The sequence below is a fragment of the Empidonax traillii genome, unplaced genomic scaffold (assembly GCF_003031625.1).
Source record: "Empidonax traillii isolate 1590-97213 ecotype Southwest subspecies unplaced genomic scaffold, ASM303162v1 scaffold126:size1624879, whole genome shotgun sequence".
NCBI lineage: Eukaryota > Metazoa > Chordata > Aves > Passeriformes > Tyrannidae > Empidonax > Empidonax traillii.
This window is the reverse complement of record NW_020955319.1, coordinates 1,140,775-1,166,034: the sequence shown is the minus strand read 5'-3', so window position 1 is coordinate 1,166,034 and position 25,260 is coordinate 1,140,775. Positions and strand designations below refer to the sequence as shown.

The 25,260-nt window shown below is 34.4% G+C and overlaps 1 protein-coding gene across 38 annotated transcripts in view; it reads right to left on the bottom strand.

The window, feature by feature from the left end:
• Positions 1–25,260, bottom strand: part of RIMS2 (regulating synaptic membrane exocytosis 2) — a 449,434-nt gene that overhangs the window by 372,052 nt on the left and 52,122 nt on the right. For 26 of the 38 annotated variants that reach the window (XM_027883430.1, XM_027883435.1, XM_027883443.1 and 23 more), the window contains exons 2-3: positions 10,404–10,436; positions 9,919–10,005 (exon numbers count right to left, since the gene is read on the bottom strand). The exons of the other annotated variants lie outside the window; for them this stretch is intronic. In XM_027883430.1, coding sequence (XP_027739231.1) covers positions 9,919–10,005; positions 10,404–10,436 — 120 coding nt within the window. The remainder of the gene's footprint in view (positions 1–9,918; positions 10,006–10,403; positions 10,437–25,260) is intronic. 38 annotated transcript variants of the gene reach the window in all.

The window sequence follows — 25,260 nt, the reverse complement described above, 5'->3', positions numbered from 1 at the left end:
TGTTTCAGGAAATATTATTTTTACTACTAAATAATCTTTTGTACATTTCTGACTTCAAATTTTTTATCTGCTGTCTTCCCAATTCATCCAATAATTTAAAAATATCTCCTAGTTATTTTTGGAAACTTTTCAATCACTCAGTAACATGTACAGCAGAAGCTATGAAAGTATCTTTTGTTCATGCTTTCTTAGTACCAGTTTATATGGGAAACAAAACAAAACAAAACACAGGGATTACTGTGTTAGAAAGCTACTGCTGTCCAAAAACCAAACAAGCTACCACCTCTACCTTAGTCCTGCAAGTGTGATTTCTCAATATTGTCAGGGGTTATTTCACTTTGATTAAAGTAATTCTGAGTTTTTCCCAGTGAAATGTTAAGAGGATGAAAAAGGTTGAAAGAAAGCGATGAGAAAAAATTTGAGGAGAGGTACTGAAGGACTGTTTTGAACTAGAGCTTCATAGAAAAGGTCTAGAGGGACCTTTCCTTGGAGAAATTAGCTCTTATCCTGTAATACCAGGAGAGCCTGCTTACAAGTGTTGAACACAACAGAGAGCTCAAGTCAGGAGTTTTCACGTGGAAACAGAAGCTGTAATGCCAAAACAAGCCCAAGTTAACTGTGCCATAAACATATTTCCCAAGTGATGGAAACAGACACTCCTAACTCTGCTGTGTTGTATGAGTGCACCCTGAACATACTCCTCACATTTACAGGACTAGCAGGGTAGTGCATGACTCACAGGAGCATGGCTTTAGGGAAGAGAGAGCTCAGTTCCACTGAGGCCGCTAACTAGTTCCAGCATCCTTTGATTTCATGAATCTGACTGCTGAGCTCATTATTTTGTCTTGGAAAACTCAACCACAACAAGAACACTAACCTATAAGAATCTATTCTGACATATTTTTAAACTAGATAATGCAGACAGCACTATTATGTGTTGAGCTATTCTTCAAATCCACTAGTATTAACTGAAATTTAAAATGTTTAGAAACCTTTGGAGATAAAGCTTGCCAGAGATAGATGGACACAGAAGTCTTTCAACTAGAAAAAGAGGAATCTTGAGTTTGAAAGAGATGGTCTATGAAAATAGTTTTTTTGTTATTATAAGGAATTGTCTCAGGTAACTGGAGCCCAGAAATAGACCAAGACCAAGCACAGCCTGGCTGTACCATCTGGTTTTCCTTTAGGTTTCAGGCTAGGATTCTGCCTCTACAGGAAGGCTGTAGAACCACTGAGCTCCCAAGCTTATCTTCAGTTTCAAGCATCCTAACTGTATTTCCATAGGATAAAGCTTTTGTGCTTGGCCTATATTCCTAATGGGAATATTGAATCAATAACAAAAAATTACCAGAGGGCAAATAAATTACTTGAATGCTATGAAAAGTGACTCAGATAATATAAATCCTGTGAAAATTCAGGTTTTGATATTTGTTAATTTCACAATGAGAATCACAAACCTGGCCAGTATTGATCAATGTAATAACATTTCTGTATTCTTTATTTTCTATCCAAATATCAAAAGACAAATGTTCCCTGCTTGAAGAGTAAGGCAAATGTACAAAAAAACTGATAATAGTTTCTATCAACCTGCACACAAGTCATAAGTACCAGAATATATTCTTTCTCTTTTCTTATGCTTACCCTCTGCCAAGTCATCGTCATGGATGTAAGAGATTATTTCAACAAAATAGAAACTCTATAAGAAAGCTAAGAATATATTGCATATGACAATATTTCATTGGTTAAAAAAAATAGTTATTAAAAAGTTATTTCTGCAAACTTACATTTCCCTCAAATTGAAATTAATAAAAAAGGGTCTACACTGTAAGTGGTTAAAAATTGATACGTAATACAGGAAAAAAGTTCTGTCGATAGCAGCAGTTTTGGGTGCACTGAATAGTCACTTCAAAATTAAAAATAGATGTCTCTATAATGTAGATCTGTATTTGAAACAATGATTAATTAATTTTTTTTCATATTTTCAGCATAGTTTCATCAGAATGCCTGAGCAAAAACAGCCATTCTTTGCCAGGCTAGTCCCTGACAGATACAAAACCAACCAACCAAACAAACAAAAAAAAACCAAAGAGGTATCTGTAATGGACTGAAAGTTGCATGGGAAAGTTGAAGCATTTTGAAGGAGTGCATGGATAGTCACACTCTTCAAACTGGAGTTTGAGAGAAAGTGCTCAGTTGGCACCAGAGATGGGACAGGAACTATACTGAGCAGCCACATATTACTACACGTGTAAATGATCATTTGTGGTCTAAAATTATCACAAACACTAGGGAAAGCAAGGTTCAACCTTCCTTTGACAAGTCAGAAGCATTTTATGCCACTTTTTGGAGTAAATGGAATAATTTCTGATAATAAAACTTTTGGAACTAGTGATATTGCAAGTAAAATAAATTTCACTTCACTTCTGCTCACAAAATATAATATGCCCTGTCATTTAAAGGAGAAAGACTGTACATTTTTGTGAATACTGCAGAGCCAGTACAGTGCAGCAGCTGTGATTTGATCCTCTCTGGAAATTTTGACCTTCCTAAGACAAGATTTGATAAATTTCATAGAAATTGAACTTGCTTGCATGATCTTTATCATCAGTTCTTCACAGAATGAAATGCACAATTCTTTGGAAAATAAAAATTAACACACTCATTATGGTTACACTTAATGCTAAAATGAGTGTACAGCCCCTATATTTTGCAAGAACCCCTCTTGTCACTGTCCTGGAGGTAGGTTCCATCGGAAACCGAGGTCACCAATTCAGCTGCATGCTTAACAGGCTTTCCTCTTTTCATAAGAGTATCACTTCTGTCTTGTTTAAGTAAAGCTTAAGCCAGCATTTTCTAAATCTATTTGCTTATCTCATTCAGACAACCTGTCATCCCTCTAGGGGTACTGTCTATTTCTTTTGGAAAGCAGTTCAAATCAGGATGTTGTCAGCATATTAGCAGCGCCACAGCCTGTGACATCCACAAACTCTGAGAAATTACAAAAATTTGAGAGAAAATACTCTCCCACAAAGCTTTTAGGAGCTGATGTATGTTACCACATACTGCTGTTTGTGTTTTCTATACAGCATTGGGTTCATTTATACCTATATGTAAATACATACGGAGACATTCCATCCTTCAGTCATGTCATGTTTTTACTTCTTACTATGTTGCATAACACAAAATGTTTAGAGAATTTAGTATGCGAAATTGTTCAGATATAGCTCCAGTTCAGCCCTACCATATAAATAAGTGGTACTATTTCTCTTTATTACTATTTATCTAATTTCTTATTTGAGTAAAATATGTAAACATAGATTATCTCAGTTTGGGGGACTTTTTTCCACTTTCTCCTTGACCATAATGCTAACTGCTTGCCAGCTAAGTATTTTTGGTTGTATTTTTCTTTCTATATGAAAGTCTGTTTTTTAACCCCAGATTCTCAAGAAATTCTTCACTGTATCATACTACTTAATTTTTGTTTCAAAGTTTACTTTTTCTTTCACTAAGAGATAATACATTTCTCACATTGTCCCTGACAGTTTTTCAATTCCTAATTAATAGGCTTTCTTAATTTATCAAAAATGAGAAATCTATTTTCTTTGAAATATCACATCCTGTAGGTTCCTCTGTCAAACTGCAAGTCCTTGTATGTCTTAGGATTAAAACAGACCAGTTGGATTCCAATTTAAATATAAAAATATATTTCTTCTTATCATTATATTTACCTGTTCCCAAAACGTTTATCTTTGCCTTCTGATAGAATCCAGGTTCACCATATTCATAGAATCAATAAGGTTGGAAACTACCTCCAAAATCATCGAGACCAACCTTTGACCAAACACCACCATGTTAACCGAACCACAGCACCATGTGCCACATCCAGTCGTTTCTGGAACACTTCCAGGGATGGTCAGTCCATCACTTCCCTGGGCAGCTCATTCCAATGCTTAACCACCCTTTTCAGTGAAGAAATTACTACTGTCTTAACCTCACTAACATTGTGAACAATTCAACCAACATAAATAAGGTTTCGTACCAAGATAAATAAGGTTTCCTTGTATTAAATACTCTGAGGAAATTGTTTGAAGAAGGTCCAGGGCCACCAAACAAACACAATACGATATTGCAAGTGGTAACAGTAAGAGTCCTAATAAGTAGTCAGAATCAAACAACATACATTGTTTTGGTACCTTGGAGACAAAATAAGTTTTATTGTTAGGAGGTATTTGTGGATCTATATTTTACTTCGAAATAATTACAATCTCCTTGCATTTTTTTATCCTGTAAATTATAATTTCATTTTGAGCTCATTTATTCTCTGATTTCTTTCTATCTTACTGTCTAAGAAAATTAACACTGTGGAGTGTATCTTCTCATTACTCCAATGTCACAAGTCTATTGGCTGCAGAGACCTCTTTTTACTTACAGAAAAGTATTTCTTCAAGTGGAGTGTGTTATTTTCAATGTTAAAAAACATTCTGAACAGGAACTGCATAGTCTGCAAATAAACCCACTGACTTTATATATAGTGTAAACTGTCTTAAATAATTGTTAATGTGGGCTTGCTATCACATGTGGGGTAGATAATTTGAAGACATTCAAAACTACCTAGTGGTTGGCAGAGGTGTTCTTTATGTAGTAAATTTAGAACACAAAAATAATGATCCATTGATTTATGTTAAGTATTTGAGAAATGCCAGTCTATTTAAACAAGAATTGATTAGAGATTCTTATAAATGGAGCAACCCATTTCAAAGATTGCTTTAATTCAGACACTGACTAAAGTATGAAGAACATTTCCTTATCAGACAAGTCTAATTTCATGAAGAAAATAACATATCTAACTGAAGAAAGTCTACTTATCAAATGCTGAATTTGGGGACTAGTGCATCATACATAAAAAAAATGTTGTATGTATTGCATCTTGACATTTATTCTGGTCTTTTGTGCAACTTTATGCAACAATGTCTTATAGGAGATTTTGAATAATGACACTGTCTTCTCTGTAAATATAGTCCCTGTTCTTTACAGTACACACATTCAAATACTGAAAACTTTTCATTATGTGTAGAGTGATTTTACATCAACAGAACAGAGCATGTTAACAAAACTATGTGTGTGATCACAGAGACTATTGTGAAAACCTGGTATTACTTGACATTCCAAATAACAAAGGAGTAAAAATGTAAAAATCAACCATTTTTGAAAGATGATTTCTTTCATTTGCAGTTGTTTATGGAATTCATTTTTTGTTTTTAAATCTGTCTCTTCAAGACTACAGGAAAAGCCATTTTATTGAAAATTTTACTGTTTTGCAGGTGTGGTCTACCAGTAGAAAAATTAATTTAGTTTACAAAAAAAAACATGCAGAAAAAGGTTTTACTTGGTATCATTTTACAATAATTTTCAATCTTCATTTCCTTGTTGTGACAACATAACTTCCAGAAAAACATGTAAATATTTATTTATTGAAAAGACATTATTAGCAGCAAAAATCCCAATGTTGTGCTAAACAATGCACATTTTTTGATCTCTCCTAGAATTAGTATAGTGAAAGAACAAAAAGGCAATGAAATACTTTGTTCTATTTATTTTGAAATGGTTTAGATACAAAAAGCATTATGCTTAATGACTTTTGATATTGACTGTATTTTTTCTACTGTTTATTAATAATGTGCTCATAACTTTCAAAACAAGAAAAGAGGCTCAGTTTCTTCTGTCAAAGTCAATGATCAATCTCTTACAGTTCTTAATAAATAACTAAACTTCCAGCCTGAAAATAAACAAAAATGTTCATGGAAAAAGGGGGAAAAAAAACACCATCTTTTCAATATTTGAATATCTTTAAGCAGCAAACTTTAGAAACTTTCTTTCCTCAACCTACTGTATAAATTCACAGAACTCTCATATCTGATACTGTGAGGAACACTGATCACCCTTAATTCAGGACAGCATTTTTAAAAGGAGATAAGGCAACAAAAGAACAGGGTGCCTTTCACAGAAGCTGGCTCTGTAGCTTGAAGGAATAAATGTATGAAATATAATAGACTGCATGGAATGTAATAGAAATGTGTGAATGTTATACATAGTATAGGCAAAGTATATAAGGAATCACATAATACAAGACTAGCACTTCCCAATGAAAATATTGGGGAGTAGGTTTAAAGCAAACAAAGAGTCACAACTCCTCAATAAAGCAGATAATTAAATTGTAGAATTCATTTTCACCAAGTTCTGAAGCCAAAAATACAAATAGATTTAAAGTGGGACTGCAGACAGTGATGGCAAATAGATTCCTAATGGCCATGAAATAAATGCAGCAACATGCATCAGCCATTGCCCCAGGAAGCCACTAAAATACCTGTATCAGAATTAGTCTATGCATAACCCTCTCCTTATGTGTGTTCTCAGATATTCATTGCTGGGCACTGCCAATACACAATATTACACTAGCAGAATCTTTAGTGCCTCCTAGCATGGGAATCTCTTTATTTTGATTAGAGCCTAATAATATTACATAATGCTCTGAGATTCATGCAAAACAAAAATATAAACTCCAAGTCAAACCCTTAGGCACAGGACCACCAAATCCTAATGAAGAACAGTGAAATCCTTCCCTTCACTCAGCACTGATGAGGTCCCACCTAGAATTCTGTGTCCACTTCTGGCTCCCCAGTTCGAGAGAGACATGGACATACTGGAGACAGTCCAACAAAAGGCTAAAAAGATGGTTAAGAGACTGAAGTATCTCTCACATGAGGACAGACAGAGAGCTTGAACTGCTTAGCCTAGAGAAGAAAAAGTTCAGAGAGGGGATCATATCAGTAAATCCTAACACCTGGGGGAAGGGTGCAAAGAGAATGGACCCAGGTTCTTTTCAGCAGTGTTTAGTGACAGGATCAAAGAAATAGGCACACACTGAAGCACAAGAGATTCCTTCTTATAAGGAAACACTTTTCACTATAGCACTAGCACATGTATATCTCACCCACAGAGTCCCCATCCCTGGAAATATTCAAAATCCATCTGGACATAGTTCTAAACAACTGGCCCTAGGTGACCCAGCCTGAGAAAGTGGGTTGGACAAGATGACCTCCAGCGGTCTCTTCCAACCTCAACCATTCCGTGATTTTGTGGTATAAAATTCATGTCCAAAAGTGTCAGACTAACCCTGCCTCTGCCTATAAGGATACTTGGTCAATGGTTTTTCAAAAATACTTTCTCCAGAGCAAAACGTAAATTTTTAACATGATACATTATGTTTTCAGACATTACTGATTCTTTTTCAGCCTCCTCCCACCACATTTTGTCCTCCCCAGATTCACTGTAGATAAGTATTTTCATCAGCAAAAGTGGACAGTCAGACGTATCTTGAAATCCATTACAGACTCAGACACTGACAGGGATTTCAAGTGGAAAATGCCCCAACATGTTTGGATAGTAATAAAAATTTCTTCAGACATCTGTTCTCCTCCCCAGTGTCCCCCAACGTTCCCAGGTACAACAGTTCTCTTCAAGTCACCAAAGTCAGAAAAAGAAATAAAATTTAAAAGTTACACCAATACACAATATTTCTGTTCAATTTTCTCCCTGCAAGTTTACAATAATCATAAAAATAAATCCTGATCATTAATAAATTAATGAAATTGCCACAAATAAGCAGTGCTGGAAGACAATTTCAAAAGAGTCTTTCAAAAGTGTCTTTCTAAGACACTTCCAAAAGTCACTTAGTCCATTCTCTTGTCCCAGCATGAGATCAGATACACTTTTGTCTCTTCTAGCAGACATTTGCCAAACCTGCTCCTTAAGATTTTCACAGCTTCCACACAAGCCGTAGACAAACTGCAAGCATTTTAAGTTTTCTTTCCATGAAAGGTTTTCCCTATCCAGCTGAATTCCCCCTAATACAACTTCAGTCTACTCCTTTCTCCTGCACAACCAGAGGCATGGAGAAGAGATTATTTCCTTTCATGTTTCAGCAGCATTCTGCATAATTAAAGATTTGTCCATCTCCTTCATCCCCTGGGATTTTCTCTTCAGGAGGCTAAATCACCTCATGTGTTTGATTCTTTCTTAATACATATGTTTCTTAGATGTTTAATTATTCATTCTTATTACTCTCCACTGAATTTCATCTGCTCCACATAACTTTTGAAGAATGTTGTCCAAAGAAGGCTTTGCCATTCCAGGTGAGATCTTAGCAAAGCTTAGCAGTGTGGAAACTTCCTCATGGTGTTTCCTGGCTACTGTCTGCACATTCCTGTATGACATTAATCTCTCTAACAATACTGGCTACAACTCAACTTACATACTATTATGGCTCCCTGATTCTCTGCTAAGGAACATCTCCCTACACCATTTTCCTTTATCCTGTGTCAACCACAAAAACCACCCCTACATAGCTACACCACTTTGCATTTATCCTTTTGAATGGCATCATCACATCATAACCATAGCTTGGGTTTTCAAGGATAGTTTTTGAATATAGTCCTGCCATTAGATGTTACACTTCTCCCAGTCTTATGCTATCTGCAAGTCAATTGAGTATACATATCACTGTTCAAAAAAATTCTTCCAGAATGACAGTACCCATTTATAAATAGTTTTTGTCATCTGTAACTCAACTATTTACATTGTCTATAAAGTATTTTTGGTTTCTTACTTCATATGTACAAGCAGAACAAACTTTGCTGAGTTAAGGAAACTGGGCGTACAAAGGAGGTACTGAGGTGTTGTAAAAAAAAAGTAATATTGCCAGTATCTAACAATAACCAATAAAGAAAATATTCACTGTCCATATTATATACAATTTTATAAGAACTTAAATGAGAATGTCAGAAAGAGAGCTCAGAATAACACATTGCTTTACAGAATAGCAATTTTGAGTCCTATTTTTCAGTTTTAATTTTTGACAATTTTTTTCCATAGATTCAAAAAACATATCACAGCTTTGATGACCCACAAGTGTGAAGGTCCACTTAAATATACATATTAAAAAACAAACTAAAATTGATTCTGCTTGGAAAATACTAACATGTTATATGCAAGCTTTAAACCAGTTGCGCATGAGTTCAAAAGCCTACATTTCTTTTATCATGTGAACTTACAAGGCATTCACTTCTAGAAGAAAGGAAAAACAGCAACTTAACTGTTTAAAGATTAAATAATATCAGAAGTAACATTTAAGAATTTGAAAATTTGGATTAATAAATATTTTTTAGTTTGTCTTTATGAAAGAAATATCTTCAGCTCCGTGCTTTAAGTTCTACTCTAAGACTGAGTGTCCTAGCTTTGCCAGTTTCTGTTAAATCTTAAAATTCTCAAATGGAAAAAAAAAAAATGTAATGACTTAACAGTATAAAAGGTCTGTGGATGAAATACTGGCCTCTTGACTGACCCAAGATTTCACCTTATATCTGCTAAAGTTTTGAAACTTTACAGATATTTTAAAAGCATGAAAAAAATGAAATGACATTTTCTTGTTCCTTAGAAACTTCTTCATACATATTATGTATATTCATATAGCATTCTATGCATAAACAATATCACAAATTCCATGCATCTGCATAGACATGCTATACATAGTACTACATATCTCAACATTTCAGCTCCTCATGCACAGTAAACACATCACTTCACTGGGAGTTTCATATATTTGCAGAAAAAAAAAAGACAAATGAAGCAGCAGTAACTCCTTAAGTCGTACTCTAATGTAATCGCTTATGTTACTGATAAGGAGAGTAAAACCTGATTTTTTGTTTTCCCTTTGCAAAGGAGGGTTGGAAAGCAAATGGTGTTCACCTTGTAAAATGCCCTCAGCTGAGTGTTCTAAATGGCAGTTCTTTCAAATATACTCTCCAGTATGTCCTGAAACTATACAGACATTACTTAGTCTACAGAGAGCAGCTTACTTACGTCTGGGGCTCCTTTTCATTTTGCTGTTTTTGCTGTGGTTGAAGAACGTTATTTACCAGCTCAGTGATCCCACTAAAGGGAAACCACCTGTTTAAACAAGCAAATAATGTGACTGAATAACCAATAAAACCACACTAGTTTAAATGTTTTCTTATCCAACATTATTAGAAATACACAGGCGGAAAAAGCTAGAGCCAATGGGAATGTTAGCTGCAGAACTAAGTCAGCCACTAAGGATGTAAGGGAAGTAAAGTTTTACAATTCACCAGTTCACAAGCAGGCAGCAAGAACCTACATCCAGCTAACATGTGGATGGAGTAAGAAGCTGCAGGCAGCTCTCTTACAAGCCAGTCAGGAAGCAGATGACAAACTACCTGCAGCCTATCAGGTATCAGTGAAAGCTAATACCATCAAAGGTGCAGAGAGCAGAACATGGCAAAGGTAGAAAAGTCAAGCCTATTGCATCTTTAAGATATTTTACTTACTGTGTCGACTGTGGTTTTTGCTCTTCTTTGACCCTAAAAAGATAAGTTTGCACAACTGAGTGCAACATGTTGCAAAACAATGACCCTAAAGTTCTAAAATCTGTATCAAATGGGCAGGGGAAAGATCCTACTTTGAGTTAAAAACGTTTCCTTTATTATTTGTTGTATGTTTACATTCAAGTGTACTCTGGACTTATTTCCATTTAGGATTAAAAATGGGGAATGACAAGTATAGGAAACTTTTAGTTGCAAAATTAAATTGGTAATGTTTTATAACTCACTTTCAATTCTTTGCTCATAATATCATGTTAAAACATTTCCAGGAATACATTCAGCTATAAATGCAAAGGAAGGGGCTTTGATTATCCAAACTACAATCTATTCTTTTTATTTTTATTTACAACTGAACTGCCTATCATAGTTCAAGGTGATTTTGTAACATGTAACATGACATTTAAAACACAATATCCTAAACTAATAGATTAAAGGAAAATCTGCACTACATTTATTAAACCACAGTGATATCAGGACCTGCAGACAATATAACTCTTAAAACTAAGGAAGGAAAGCTAGGGAATTTTACTCTTGAATGAACTTTTCTAGGACTTGCTTAAATAACTAGGTAATACATACAGTAGGTCTGTTTAGTACTGATTAATATTTGTCCATTGCATTTAGGAAAACATTCCATCTGAAATACTTGCTTTAACTTGAGTGAACAAGCTGATGTTCTAGACCAAACCCAAGAATATAGACATATACTCACAAGAATATTTATATCCTCTAATTGCAGGTATTGGTCTTACATATTAAGTTAGGATCTACCTTCCCTGTATGTTCAAAAAAACCCAAAAATGCTCCTAAATAGATATTCTGAATGTCTGTATAGAGAATACTCTTACTTAACTAAACAGGAATTGCAGGCTTGTAACTTAAGTGGATGCTTTGGGTTGAACAGAAAATTAAAGCTCATCAAAATAGCTCCACATCTCCTTCACTGTATGATATCACAGGGAATATCTCTATAAACAGGGTTCAGTGACTAAACAAGAACTAAGTAAGTGGATGATAAGAAACACTAAAATCTTTCCAAAACTTTTTCTACACAAAAGGAAAACTGAACATGCAGCACACAATAAAATGTCATCAAGCATGGATTTGCCTCTTCAGCATGTTAGGAATTTTTATATAAAGAAATGTTCCAGGACCAAAACAAAGCAAACAAATTCAGTAAACAAACAATCCCACAAAAACAAGCAGGTATATTCCAAAGAAATAAAAAATCGTGAAAATAAAAATTTTTCATGCAGTCGCAATTCCACTCTACCATGCATCTTAATCATACTGTCTTTAACCACGAGAATCCACACTAGTTTTTCAAAGTAGAAATTCAAAGTTGAAGGGGTGGTAAGGGCAGGGAATCAAAGTATTTTCATACTTTTTGCACTAAGTAGCTCAGGACTTTTAATTTAGATCACCCAAAATTATAAGCCTTAAAGCTCTATATGGTCAACTGTGAGAAGGAAACACTCTCAGACAAAAATTCAGAGCTCCTAAGTAGCATACATAGAACTAGATGGTGTAAATGTGATCTCCCTGACAGCTGGACAGAGAAGACTGAATATACCAATAATCCTTTTACAACTCTCAATACATGACTTCCAAACAAACTAACTGCACACTTTTAAGTTCATTGTGAATTTTTATATTGAATTAAACAAAGGAAATCTGAGCCATTCATATGATCAGATTACAACTAACAACTTTCCTTCAGATACTGACCGTGGGTAATATTTTTCACATGTAGAACTGAGATCAGAATAGCGTAAAATCAAAATTGTAATACTGCACATTAATTCTAAGTGTGCAGTTTGAAATTTTGGTATGATTTTTTCAGCAGGATCTAGAATCTTTACATAATAGTATATATCTGGTAACTTCAAATGCAGCTGCAAACCCTTGGTATTTTTGAAAATCTTACAATCAGTTTTTAGTTTTGCACCATTAAATAAAACATATTGTCCATAAGCAGACACTTCGAAAACCTGCATTTAAAATTATTTTCTCAGCATTTTATAGGAACATGCTGTTCTAAGCCAGGACATAATTTGACCCTACAATTCAAAATATCTCTCTTATAAATTAATCTTTTCTCCTCCCACAATTCTGTGTCTCATTCACTATACACTTTCCAACACTGCAGTTATGTGAGGACAAGAGCTTCCATTATTATATAACAGTGACGCATTCCTTGAGCACTCTCCATACATCCTTCAGTCCCTGGATTAGGCAATGATCTTCCTTGACTTTTTAACAAGCATGGAAGGCAATCTACTTCTTTAAAAAGAAATCATGAAAAAATCTATTTAATAGATTCTATCATATGAAGTTAAACAAATATTGACCTTGTGGATCAACAAGCCTGAACCCTTCAGGTGTACAGCTCAGGTGTTTATCTTTCAAGGTCAGAGAATGGAGAGAGATTCTGAATCTAAATCAGAAAACCACAGACTAATTTCTTCTGCTTGCTTTCCAAAAGACTCTTCATTCAGATGAAATTAGAAGTTGTAGTAACTGATAGAAGTTGTAGTAACTGATAGAAATAATGATTTATTAGATAAAATACAAAGAATTTACTTTTAATGCTGCTGTGGTTTAAATATTTTTTCCAGATAGAAAAGGACTGAAGAGACTCCAAATACTTGAATCCTGTCTACATACACACATACAGCTTATTTCCTTTGGTTACAAGAACTGCTTTGTGTTTCACTTGATTGTGTAGTCCCATATTCATGCAGTGCTTTCTCTCCTCCTGTCAAAGATCAGAAACTAATAATTGCTTAAAAGTGTATTGCCAGGTCGGAAAAATCTCAAACCTCCATTTTCTCAACAGACCAACTAAACACCCCATGTAGTATGACCACATTCCGCTCCTTCCAGCCTACCTGTCTTCATGTTACCTTCATATGTCTTTTCAATGCTATCCACTCAAAACTCTGCCAAGAACAATGCCAGTTCTCATCATTCACTACAAAACAAACTCTGATCGATATCTGTTTGCTAAAACCAACAGCAGGCTGCAGATAATGTGTTGGATCCACAGTGACAGACAATGCATTCTAACAGTGCGGAATATTAAGTATTTTACCACTTAGTCTAAAATGTTAGAGGAGTCTGAAGCTTTTGTCAGAGTTTTTTTTTTGGTTGTACAGATCATAACTGCAGACATTGTGTCACTTGAAAGCCAAGATTTTCCTACTTGCCAACAGGAATTGTTACACCTTGCACTTTGTTATCAGGAACCTCTGTCCTCGAAACATACACAGCACCATTAGTGCTGTGTTCCTCTGCAAGCCCACACAGTGCCACTGCCAGACTCCTTTGATCTTTTCCAGTAGCTTAAATCACTAAGTTAGATCTCAAGTCTCATGAACACTTTCTGATGTTAGATCTTCTCCACGTATTAAAAATTTCCTCAAAGATTAGGGCTATTCCCACCGGCACAGAGAATGAGTAGAAGAAGAGAACAGAAAGAAGAGGGAAGAGAACAAGAAAAATGGAAGCAAGAGACAAAGTAATGAAAACATCAACATAAAAATTATTCTTATTCCTTTAAACTCCCCATACCTTTCTATTTTTCAATCTACTATCACCAATAAAAGCTCCCCTCTAAAATCTACCATGTCAAAATCACAACACATTCTTTCCAAAGAAGGTGCTGGACACAGGTAAACTAACAAGTACTCTGTTATCAGAGCTCATCTCTACTTGTACATACTTGGATGCATAGCCAAAAAAACATGTGGGCAGAATTCAGGTGCCTCAGTCCATGAAAATGGCCCTTAAAACATGATCTACACCTCCTAGATATCTGGAATCAAACAGGTATCTCTTCTCAAATTAATTTTGGGGAAATCCAAATTTCAGAATCAGCCATCCTTGGCAAGGATAAACATCTTAATATCTATATCTAATGCAACAATACTCTCAAGATTCACAACTTTTCCATCCATGGACCTACAAGCACAAGGAGATCTGATCTGCAGGAATTAAAAGTTATAAGTAGGTTTGAACTATTCCAAAATCATTTGATAATTTGCAACTGTCTTCTTAATGCAAAACTAGAGAAAAGATTTTAATAAAGGCATGTAACTGGCTTTCTCTACAATTGATATATTCCCATTCTCAAAGTATAGAAACATCATAATGTCTAAAAGTATTTCCCATTACCAATATTTCTTAATATAGCACAACTTCCTCCCCTTGAATTTACACCCTGGAAAATGGTACTGAAAATAAAATAGGACTTAAAGAAACAATATTCAAACCCTTGTGGGGTTGGCCATTCCCTTGGTCAAACTAGGGACTGAACTGATAAAGGGGGAAGATCATCAGCTCCAGACACATTCTAAGGTTTCCACCACCCTATCTTGGAATTAAAGGTCCACTCATTCATTTTCCTGGATTGCTTACTTTTCTTTTGTAACAGCATTTCAATCATATGCCCTGCACCAAATGCAAAAAAAAAAAAAAAAAAAAAAAAAAAAAAAAAAAAAAAAAAAAAAAAAAAAAAAAAAAAAAAAAAAAAAAAGTATTATTTGCAGAGACTGCAGTGACTACAGTCCCATGTTGGAAGTCAAGGCATGTGACACATGCACAATGTATACCTTTGCCTGCACCCACTCCTGACAAAGTGGTCAAGTTAACAGATATAGTCAAATGCAGGTACAATCAACTATTTTCTTGAAGGAGTGCAACTCTGTAAGATTAATTAAGTTCAATTACGTAAGTATGTTTGACTCCAGGAAAAGAGAGATAAGGAGGTCAAACATAAACCCTTGCTAATTGCATAACTGTAAAATATTTACATATTAACAGAATTGATTCTCTGCATTGATTACCCTATCAAGGCTATAAGAACATGTACCTTAGAATATTTAACTTATCTATTTTTGATCCAAATTAAAGTCTTTGTTTTATATGACTGCTCCAAATTTTGTATTAATATACATATAGGTATTTGAATTGAGAATGATCATATTTTGGATAATAAAGTAATGTCTTTCCAAAGGAATATTTTCCTTAAGATGTATGCAAGCGGTTTTCCTGACTAAACTTGTTCTGTTTGTAACAAAAGTACCAGCAGTTTCCACAAAAGCACCTCCAAGATCAGCAGCTGAGAGGTAATTGAACATTTGATATTAGTGAACAAGAAAATAAAGTTGGCCACTTGGGCTAGAAACAATATCCGTAACGCAGAATAAATTTAAAGCCGATCTAACTCCAAGCTGAAGAAGTTAAACATCCCTGAAGCCCAAACTGAAATTGGCTTAAAGATACAAGACAAACAACAAGAAAGCACCATACACACGTCACAGATAAGCACAGAAACATCCACACTCCTGTATAACAATCTAGGCTGAATGAGCTCCCTGAATGAACCTCAGATAAACATTACCCACAAACATAACAAATGCTGTAAGATTAAGACTACTCCAACATTTAGATGATAATTAGAGGTGGTATAGTTTTATCCAATTCTTCAAGTAAACAATTCTCAGAGTGAAATTTTGACACTAGTATATATTTTTATAAAATACATACTAAATGTGGTTCACTGCAACCAAGAACATAGTGCTCAACAGCCCTGTACTTTCAAGTCTAAAACTGAATACACTGACAGTATGTTTTGTTTAACTCAGAACCAGCAAAAAGAATCAGACACTGCTTATCTTAGGATATGAACTCTCCAGGGCAAAGACGTTTCCTATCATTCATTCCTGGAGTAAGAGGTAAGAGACCCTGTGTTCTAAAAATGAAAACTCCCTCACTTCTCACACATTTCCTGACTTGGCCAGACTTGTTTGTTATGGTGCTGATAGCAAAACCATAAAAATGAGTGTCAAACTCAAAACTCAGCACATGAGAAAGTTACTGTAGTACATAAGTCCTACACTGAAGGGTGGCCACTATATTACGTACAGTTCCAATAATTAATTCATGGATCAATGCTCTCTTTTGAAGGTTATCCAAAATTGCAAGCAGGAGGCCTAGACCAGGGAGGTGATATTAAAAGTTCAGTATTAAAAATCTAGTGTTTGTTCAAATCTACCACATAGTTTAAAATGGGCTACTGCAGCTTTTTTTTCTATCACTAGCAAGCAAAAGATTATTTTGGTTATCACAGAGTAAGTGGGAATTTCTAAGCCAGAATTTGTAAGCCATCAACAAATTATAATTTGTTGCCATGTGGAATATGCCAGCTGCCTCCCACTTGGGTATCATGTGTCTGCTGAGGGAATGAGGCATGTAGAAAAATTTGGAAACACAAAAATGACACACACTATATACTATATATACTACATACAGGCTGAAAAGCCTCACATGGGACCCTGACTCTTCTTCAAGGCCTCGAAATAATCAGCAACTCAGGATGTTTTAGCTGGTTGAGCTTTAAGCACATGCATATTTCAGTTTATTGGGGGTGCAAAATAGTTTTATTTGGACTTAATTTTTTCTCTCCAATTTAATAAGTGTTACTCTCCCAAATCCTGAAGATATGTGGGCATTTCAGGAAGATGATTTATGGAGAGTTAAAAAAAAATGAACCTGAGACAGCAGATATCAAATCAGAAAAAAAATACTGGATTTTTATTTTCCAAGAAGGAACAGAGGCAAAATTGTGCAATTGTCACACATTTCTTACTAAAAGCAATTCTGTGTAATTATGGGGGCCTTATAGCAAGTCTGAGGTGAGATTTCGTTAAAAAATGTTTGAGTTAGAGACACTACTACAACCCAAACTCCTAACAAAGACTAATTTTTGATAGCTAGAATTTGTTTGAATGTAGATATTTTTAAATAAAACTGAAGTATATTCTAATCATCTTTTACTTTCTTATTGTTGTTAAAGTTAGCCAGATTTTGGGTTTGCTTGTGTATTTTCCTATACTGTTAAGAACGGTTTAGCAAACGATCAACTGGGAAAAAAATTGTCGTCCAATATAATCATTAAGAAAAATAGTCTTACAACTCATGTTATTTTTTTAAAAATCGGGTTTCTCCACAAGAGTGCAGAAACAGCACTCAGACCTTAGGTCTGCCACTGTAATCTTGTAATATTTGTGTAAAGAGAAAAAGAAAAGGTTTTACAGTCTTGCCTACAAGGATGTGTGACACATGCCACAATAGCTGCATTCCAGTGAGCCACACTTGACTTGTGGAAATGAGGATAAACTGTAGCAAGATGACTGTGAATTATATCATCCAATTCATAACCAAAATGCAAACATTTATCATTATTATAGTAATAACACATGTATAAATATATCCCAACGTAACACACAGGTGTACAAGACTACTCAAACTTGAAGAGATCTGTAATGTCCAAACACAATTTTACCAGGATGAACTTCAATAACAGATTATCCAATACCATATCAGTTGTTGTCCTATGGTTGTTTTATCTTAAAAAGCATCCAAAAAAGGCAATTTTTTTTCCAAGGAAAGGTTTAAATATTTTAAATTAAAATTTTAATCATACAGATTTTTAAGGGATATTTATTTCACTGTCTGGATCACAACTTTCCTCACTAAATGCAATTTATATTAATTCTGTATTGGAAAGATGAGACTTTATTTTTTACTTATGTTTCAAACTGTTTTGCAGACAACTGAAATTCTCAGGGAATTCATAAAACAAAGCAGAAAACCTAATTTTAAAATTGACACAAAAGCTAGGATACTGTAATTAGGCACAATTAAGATTTTTTTCAGAACATTAGCTGAATCCTACATAATATATTTCAAATATTCTGCAAAAAGGATGTCCTGACAAGTAATAAATGTATAGATGTACAATGTAAGTAGAGTTTCATTTCAGAACAAATCACTTTAAAAAAGGCAGTTTTTCCTAAGGGTTTTGCATTGCTTTTGGGTTGGTTTTTTACTTCTTCAACAGTAGATGGCATTCCAAGCATCTCCTGCAGAAAGTGCTTTCACAGATGCCTGTACTGTCACCAGCTGCTACAGTGAAATTTGTAACCCCGGGCTCAGCTGCTAGCAGGTGAATTAAATAAAAATTCATTTAAGCTCTGTAATTAACCTAAATGCATTGGTAATTACTTTGGACTTGATATGTTATTTTGCCTGTTAAATAACAATTTTATAACATTATTAGCTGTAAGATATCCACCAGACGAAAAACATAAATACTGAAGTGCTTAAAAACTACACAGCAGACAATAAGTTAGTTTTTCTCAGACATTTATTCACATGAAATGAATTCAGATTTCTTCCAGACTGCAGCAATCCTAGAGAAGGACGACTTGTTCTCTTCAAAGGCAGCCTTACAGAGAGCCCCTTTCTGGGGCAGACTCGTGTCCTGCACCTCCTCACACAAGAAGATCTGGATCACTATTGTATAATAAACAGGGTACAAAAAAAGAACACAACTTCTACAAAAACAAGATTAGAGTCTAAGATTTAAACAGGAAATGAAAAACCAGAAAAAGAAAAATAAATGAGAAATACAACAGTAACACACAGTCTACTGTTCCATACAAATTTTGTGGCAATACTTTCAAATGTTCCATTTATGAAGAAATAATTGATTTTTGCTGATTTGCTGATGCTGTTCACATAAATCTTGAGAGTTTAATACTATTAAATAAATTTTATTTAATATTTTCTGAGGGAACAATTTCTATATTCTATTATGATGTTATTATAAATTATTACAGAATATATTATTTTATTATATTATTAATAAGACCTCTTTTGTGAGAATAAAACACAAAATACTGTTTTTTCCTAAGAATATATTTAGTTGAATAAAAATATAGATGGGAATACTTTTAGATTCACTTTGAATTTCTATTCACATATTCTACAGAATTTATTAGTTTATATCTGGAAATCACTGGAAATCTGGATATAATCTCATCTATTTGTGATGTAATCTCTCTGACTAAATGAGACAATTGAGGTAAATACAATGCTCAGTTTACATGTTACTGAAAGAAAGCACAAGTGGTTTTCTTTAAAAACAGATGTCTGGTGATTCATTTGATGTATAGAACCATATATAAAATATTATTATAGACTCTCTGCACGACTAGCTATAGTAACACAGTTTACAATAGTAGAAATGTTCTTTTCCCTTGGTTTTATAAGCCTGAATCAATGTTCCCCTAAGAAATAAAATATTTCAGTGTATCTTTCTTCAGGATTCTTTGCTATTTCTGTCTACATGTCTCTTTTATCAGTACTCTGCTGGGGTTTGTTTGCTATTTTCACCTTTATTTTAAAGTGAACTAAAGCTAGATAACACTTGGAACTCACCAATTTTTTTCTAGATTTTTTTCTGATTCTTTTCCTGCCTGCCCTTGTCTTGTACTCATCGCTGAATAAGGCTCTCCTAGTTTGAGGAGTTTATTTAAGTTGAGATTTTTTGTGCACTTTTTTATTTCTTCTGTTGTACAGATGTATTCACAAAGAGCGGGCAAAGTGACTCGAGAGCTGTTTCACGGATACCAATCAAACTGGAGTATTGTACTTGCTCGAGTGAACAGGCTTCAGGCTCAGGAGATGAGCATAATCCAATTCTATGAGTACAGCCAGATTTGAAACTACTGACAAATTTGCATACATTCCACTCTCTGCACTTAAAAACTCCAGCTTTAAAAGTACCCAAAGAAATAACATCTATTAAAAAAAAAAACACAAAACAAACAAACAAACAAACAAAAAAACCCACAAAAACTTTTCCAGAACACATTGGTGAAATTGATCTTTAACAATTTTTATTTTTTTGGCCCAGAATTAGTAGTTCCAATATCGCAAATTGCACAATTTGTGCACAACTAAGCAGAAGCTTAAAAGCATTTCAGTGATCTGCTATAGAAATTAATTAAAATTCTTTCAGTCTAAGATGTAAGAGTCTCTGATCCAAATTTCCTAGCCTCTCCAAAATATCTTGGCTGAAAATGCTAATAGTTTTAAAAGCTAAAACTATATTAATCATTAAGATACAATAATAATTTTGATTAATTTTCATTAACTCCTGTCACATATGATTCTCTGCAGTGGCCAGTGGCTGAGTCTGAAACATTTCCTGTTTAAGGTAGTTGAGGTTTTACTAAGCCTACAAAAATCTTGTTGTTTTTGGTCCATTGGATTTGATATTTCAGAGTACAATGCAGGCTGATGAATCAGGCTGTATTAAATTTCAAGACTGTAGTGACATTATACATTTATTTTCACTTTGTGTGTTAGTTTCCTTCAGTGTCTTTTTACAGGTTATTCAGCAAATTAGTAACCAGTGAAACAAACCCTTAAACTTAACATCTCAGAATTAAGAACTGCACGAGAATCTTATCTGTGTAACTATTCTTCCCATTGTTCAGTGAAAGCAAAGCATCTACTCTCTAAACAGGCTCCAGGAAAGAACGCTGAACTCCAAAAATGTGAGAGCAAAATCAAGAAAAACTAATGTTATTTAATAAATCTCATGTTCATTTAAACTTCTTTTATTGGGTTTCATAGGACAACTGCTCACACGTAATTGCAACTATTCCTCTGAGCAAACTAACTAACCCCTGAGATCTTATATAAATTTTAGTTTCAACCAATAGAAGTTGTTGAAACTTTTTTACTTCCTTCTTCTTCTGATTCAAAAATACATCATAGTGGATCCTGAAAGTATTACATACATTGCCATAAAAATCAAAATTCTCTCCCAGAAAGATTAAAAACTTTGATTGTGTAATTACTTTTATCGTAGATTTCTAAAATCGAATACAATAGCATTGAAACTGTAACAATCTTACAGTTTTCTGTCTGACTTTACTTTCTTCTATATTTTCACTAAGATTAAATTTCCTAGTCAGGCTGCAAAAAATATCTTTCAACAGCCAGACACGAACTCAAGCGTCTAGGCTGGTAACCTCTAAACCTTTTCACCAAAAACAATGAAAATTTTAAAGGTACAATTAAACATTATACTTTCATTAGAAATATAGTATCCTCTCACCAATTAGCATTTTGATGTTGATTCAATACCTAAACTTCCTGAAAAGATGCAACGTCTCTTGAATGACATTAAAAAAGTAGAATCTGAAGTTTGTCCTCTTTGTTTTCTGTTTCCTGGGAGTAAATTTAGGAACCAGTTAAGAACCCAGAACTCTCCCCCTGAGATATTTTTTATCTGGAACACTCACTACTTCTTTGTAAGAGTGATCGGTCTGGGATTCCAGAAGTTTAGGATTGGCCATAATAGGTTAAAGGTACCTGTAGTGTGGGGGAAGACAGAGATGGATAAAAGAAACTTCAGGTCCCTCAGGTCTCACGTTCCTCCTTCAGCAAAACTACACCTGTACTAGAGGCATAAACAGAATACTACCTATGGAAATACTTACTTTGTGAGCATCATTCTTCATAAACATATGTTATTCAAACTCTTCTCTGAACAGAAGTTCTAAATGTTTAATGATGGAATTCTGCATAGCAGCTTTGGATGATCATTTAACTCCTAAGTCTTTATTGTAATGCAGACACTCATTGTTCTCATTCCTAGCTAATTACAAGCATTCACTCGTGTGGGTTTGTAATTAGGGTACATTTAAAATGAACAGCACTGCCATTCATGAAGACACTAAATATAAATGATAATTAGTAAACACAAAGTGACATCAAAACCAGCTCAAACAATAGTCCTATGATTTAAAATGTAGCACATGCTAAACATTTTTGAAAAACTCACTAGTTAACACATTTTGCAGAGCTACAACACCAGTATCGATTTCTAATTGTGAGTATGAAGCTAAATTTTGTAAATTCAGTATTTTCTTATACCTACAGTAGTAGTTTAAATGAGAGGTAAAGGCAATCTACAGAAGATAAGTTTAAAAGTGATTCTCAAGTTCATAAATTACTCAATTTTTATGCTGCTTCTTTGAAAGGATCAGTCTATACTCACACCTTTCTTCTGTGGGAAGACGCATATATGTCCTTTTGCTTAGAGAGAGTGAGAGAGAAAAATGTACTTCATGCATGAAAAACCTACCCAAAATCAGCACAAGGAGTAGATTTTTCAAAATTGCAGAAATTAATGATCGAAGGATGAGTTTACTATGTTTCAGTCATAGTTATTCTCATTAGTCAGTCTCTCCCAAGCACGAGTTCAATACACTCTGTTGTGTGAGAGGCAAATGTGAAAACAGTGCATTAAATAGCCTAATGTCTACTAAATTAGAACTTCTTTCTTGTCTGAGTCTCCCAAACTGCAAGTTAAGCTCAGTAATTCTTGTCCCATGAACTGCTCTGGGCACGAAGAACAGCACTCTTTCATTTCTTTAAAAATCCTGAAGTTCCTCCCAGTCTTCTGTCCCAAAGCATATCAAATGTGTTTTGCATCTTCTCATGGCATGTTTTCTAGAGATCTCACCTGGACTACTGTCAACTTATCTACTGCTATTTCAAGCTGTAGTTTTCAAAAATAGACACATTCCAGATGGGCGTTTAGTGATGTTCATTAGAACTGAATAATTGCTTCGCAGTTTTGTAGGACATTGTAATGTTTATGGAACCTGTGATGGCAAATACTCTTTGCATAATGGGCAATAAAGTTCACATTCAGCAGTTTAGAGCCCAGATACTGCACTTGGGATTTGCTACCCAGTCAGTAGGTAATTTCAGTTTAAATGGATGATTACATGTAAGCATAGTACCTACTGAATAATATTCTTGTTGAATATAATTCAGTAATTTTAGAGCATATCTTTAATTTCTCTAAATCATTTAAAACTGTCTTCTAACACACTTGCAAGTGCACTTTATTCGATCATTCTGATCATTAATGAATGGGCTTAACAACTTCAGCAAAGTTTCATTTGGTACACCTTCCTGTTTAGACAGAAAACCATCCATAGATTATAAGCAAAACTTTCTGGCTCATTACTCATGGGTACATATTACCATTCTACAGTAGTTTTCTCTATATCACCAGCCCCAGCTTGCTTAGGAATATGTTTGTCAAGATGATATTAAAGCCTTCCTGAAGTCAAGATAGTTTATCTATTGCTACTTCCCTGTCTACAGAAGCTGATATCTATTGCAGAATTAAATTAGATTTTTTTTGCATGATTTGTTCTTGATAAATCCACACTGACTGCTATTCATTTCTTTTTATATCTTCTAGATCCTTACAAGAATTTGGTTTATTTCTACCACTGTTTTTCTTGGAATTAGAGTAGGCTGATTCACTGCTAATACTCTGGCTCTTCTTCCACTCATGCCTCCTCCACTTTTTAAAAGGGAATTCTATGTTTGTTTTTTTTCTATAAGTCTTCTATAAGAGTGTATCCAGAACAGAGATTCCATCAGATTTTCTGAACTCCTAGAATAGGTTAGAATAAAATCCATGAGACCTAATGAATTAGCGATTTCATTATTACTTTGTAACTTACAAATATATTTCAAGTCACAATTTTACAGACAAATTTAGAAGCTCAGTTAATTAAAGTGCTACTACAGCCAACAGAAACAGAAAACTACTTTCTGAAGCTCTGTCTATTCAGATAATTTGGTCTGAATACAACCATTCTTACAAAGGCCAATCTTGATCTTCTAGATCGAAACAAGGTATAGAATATCTGTGACCAATTTTGAAATTTTTCTATTCCCATTTCTAAGAAAAAAAAATGCAATAGTTCTCTGTAGGTACTAAATGCTCTTTCCAAAAACACTTATATTAACCAATAAACAAAATTTAAAACTGTTTAATACTTTTGGGCAACGGAGTCTTGGAAAGCACAATGGTTTCTTACTTGTAGAGATGATCCCTACTCACCAGACAGAGAAGGTTCATCTATCATAGCCCTCTGAGGTCTGCCTGTGGCACTGCTTGCCTGTATTAAACATTCCAGATTCATTTTACTTAACTTTTTTTTTTTTTAACTTTTTTTTTAACTGGACTATTCCCCCAACATCTCAACCTTCTCAGTCACAGCTGAATTCTTACTTGAAGAAGTGACCCTGATGGGGAACAGAAGATGTACAGAGACATGGATGTGCTTGTCACAGCTGCAGAAACAACACATCTTGAAACTGAGCCTTACTTTACAGTTTCAATTTTTTTCATATAGAAAATAATACACTTCTATTTCCTTTTGAAAGACATCAGCTATAAGAAGGACATAAGTAAATAAGCTGAATCCCAAAATTCATGAAAAGTGTATGTAATAATTCAAAACTTTACTTAAACCTTCCTCTCCAAACAATGTAGAGCAAAAGAGGAATGACTAGCGCTATTAAAGAGTTCAGAAAAGATGTCGAAAAATGACATGAGGATTGGGGATATGTGAGAGCTGAGTTCAGGATTTTTTAACCTTACTGGAAAAGTGATAAAATCAATATCTTGATTTCAATCTTATCAATTTCTATGTGCACAGGACCTAGACACTTTAAAAGGCATTTTGACTGTGAATTGGTTCATTTTCTCTTCCACTTTGGCCCTCTAGCCCTTTGATCATCCACAGTGTAGCCATATTAGTTCGTAGCCAGGCCCATGATGACTGAAGCAAACTGTTACCTTGATGCAGAAAAAGCAGCTGTGAATGAGAAGATAATACAGATTGGTCTGCACAGTGAACACCGGTACACCATACAGCTTGGAAGCTTGGGCTTGTTTCCCAACATATATAAATGAATAGCATTGATATAAACTGAAAAATCTTTTCTCAAGGAAGAGAAGTTTAGAAGAGAGGGAGAGGAGATTAGAAATTTTAAAAGTTGAGGCTTTTTAAATACTGAAACACTTTACTTATAATAGTAAGGAAACTTTTAAGTCAATACTGGA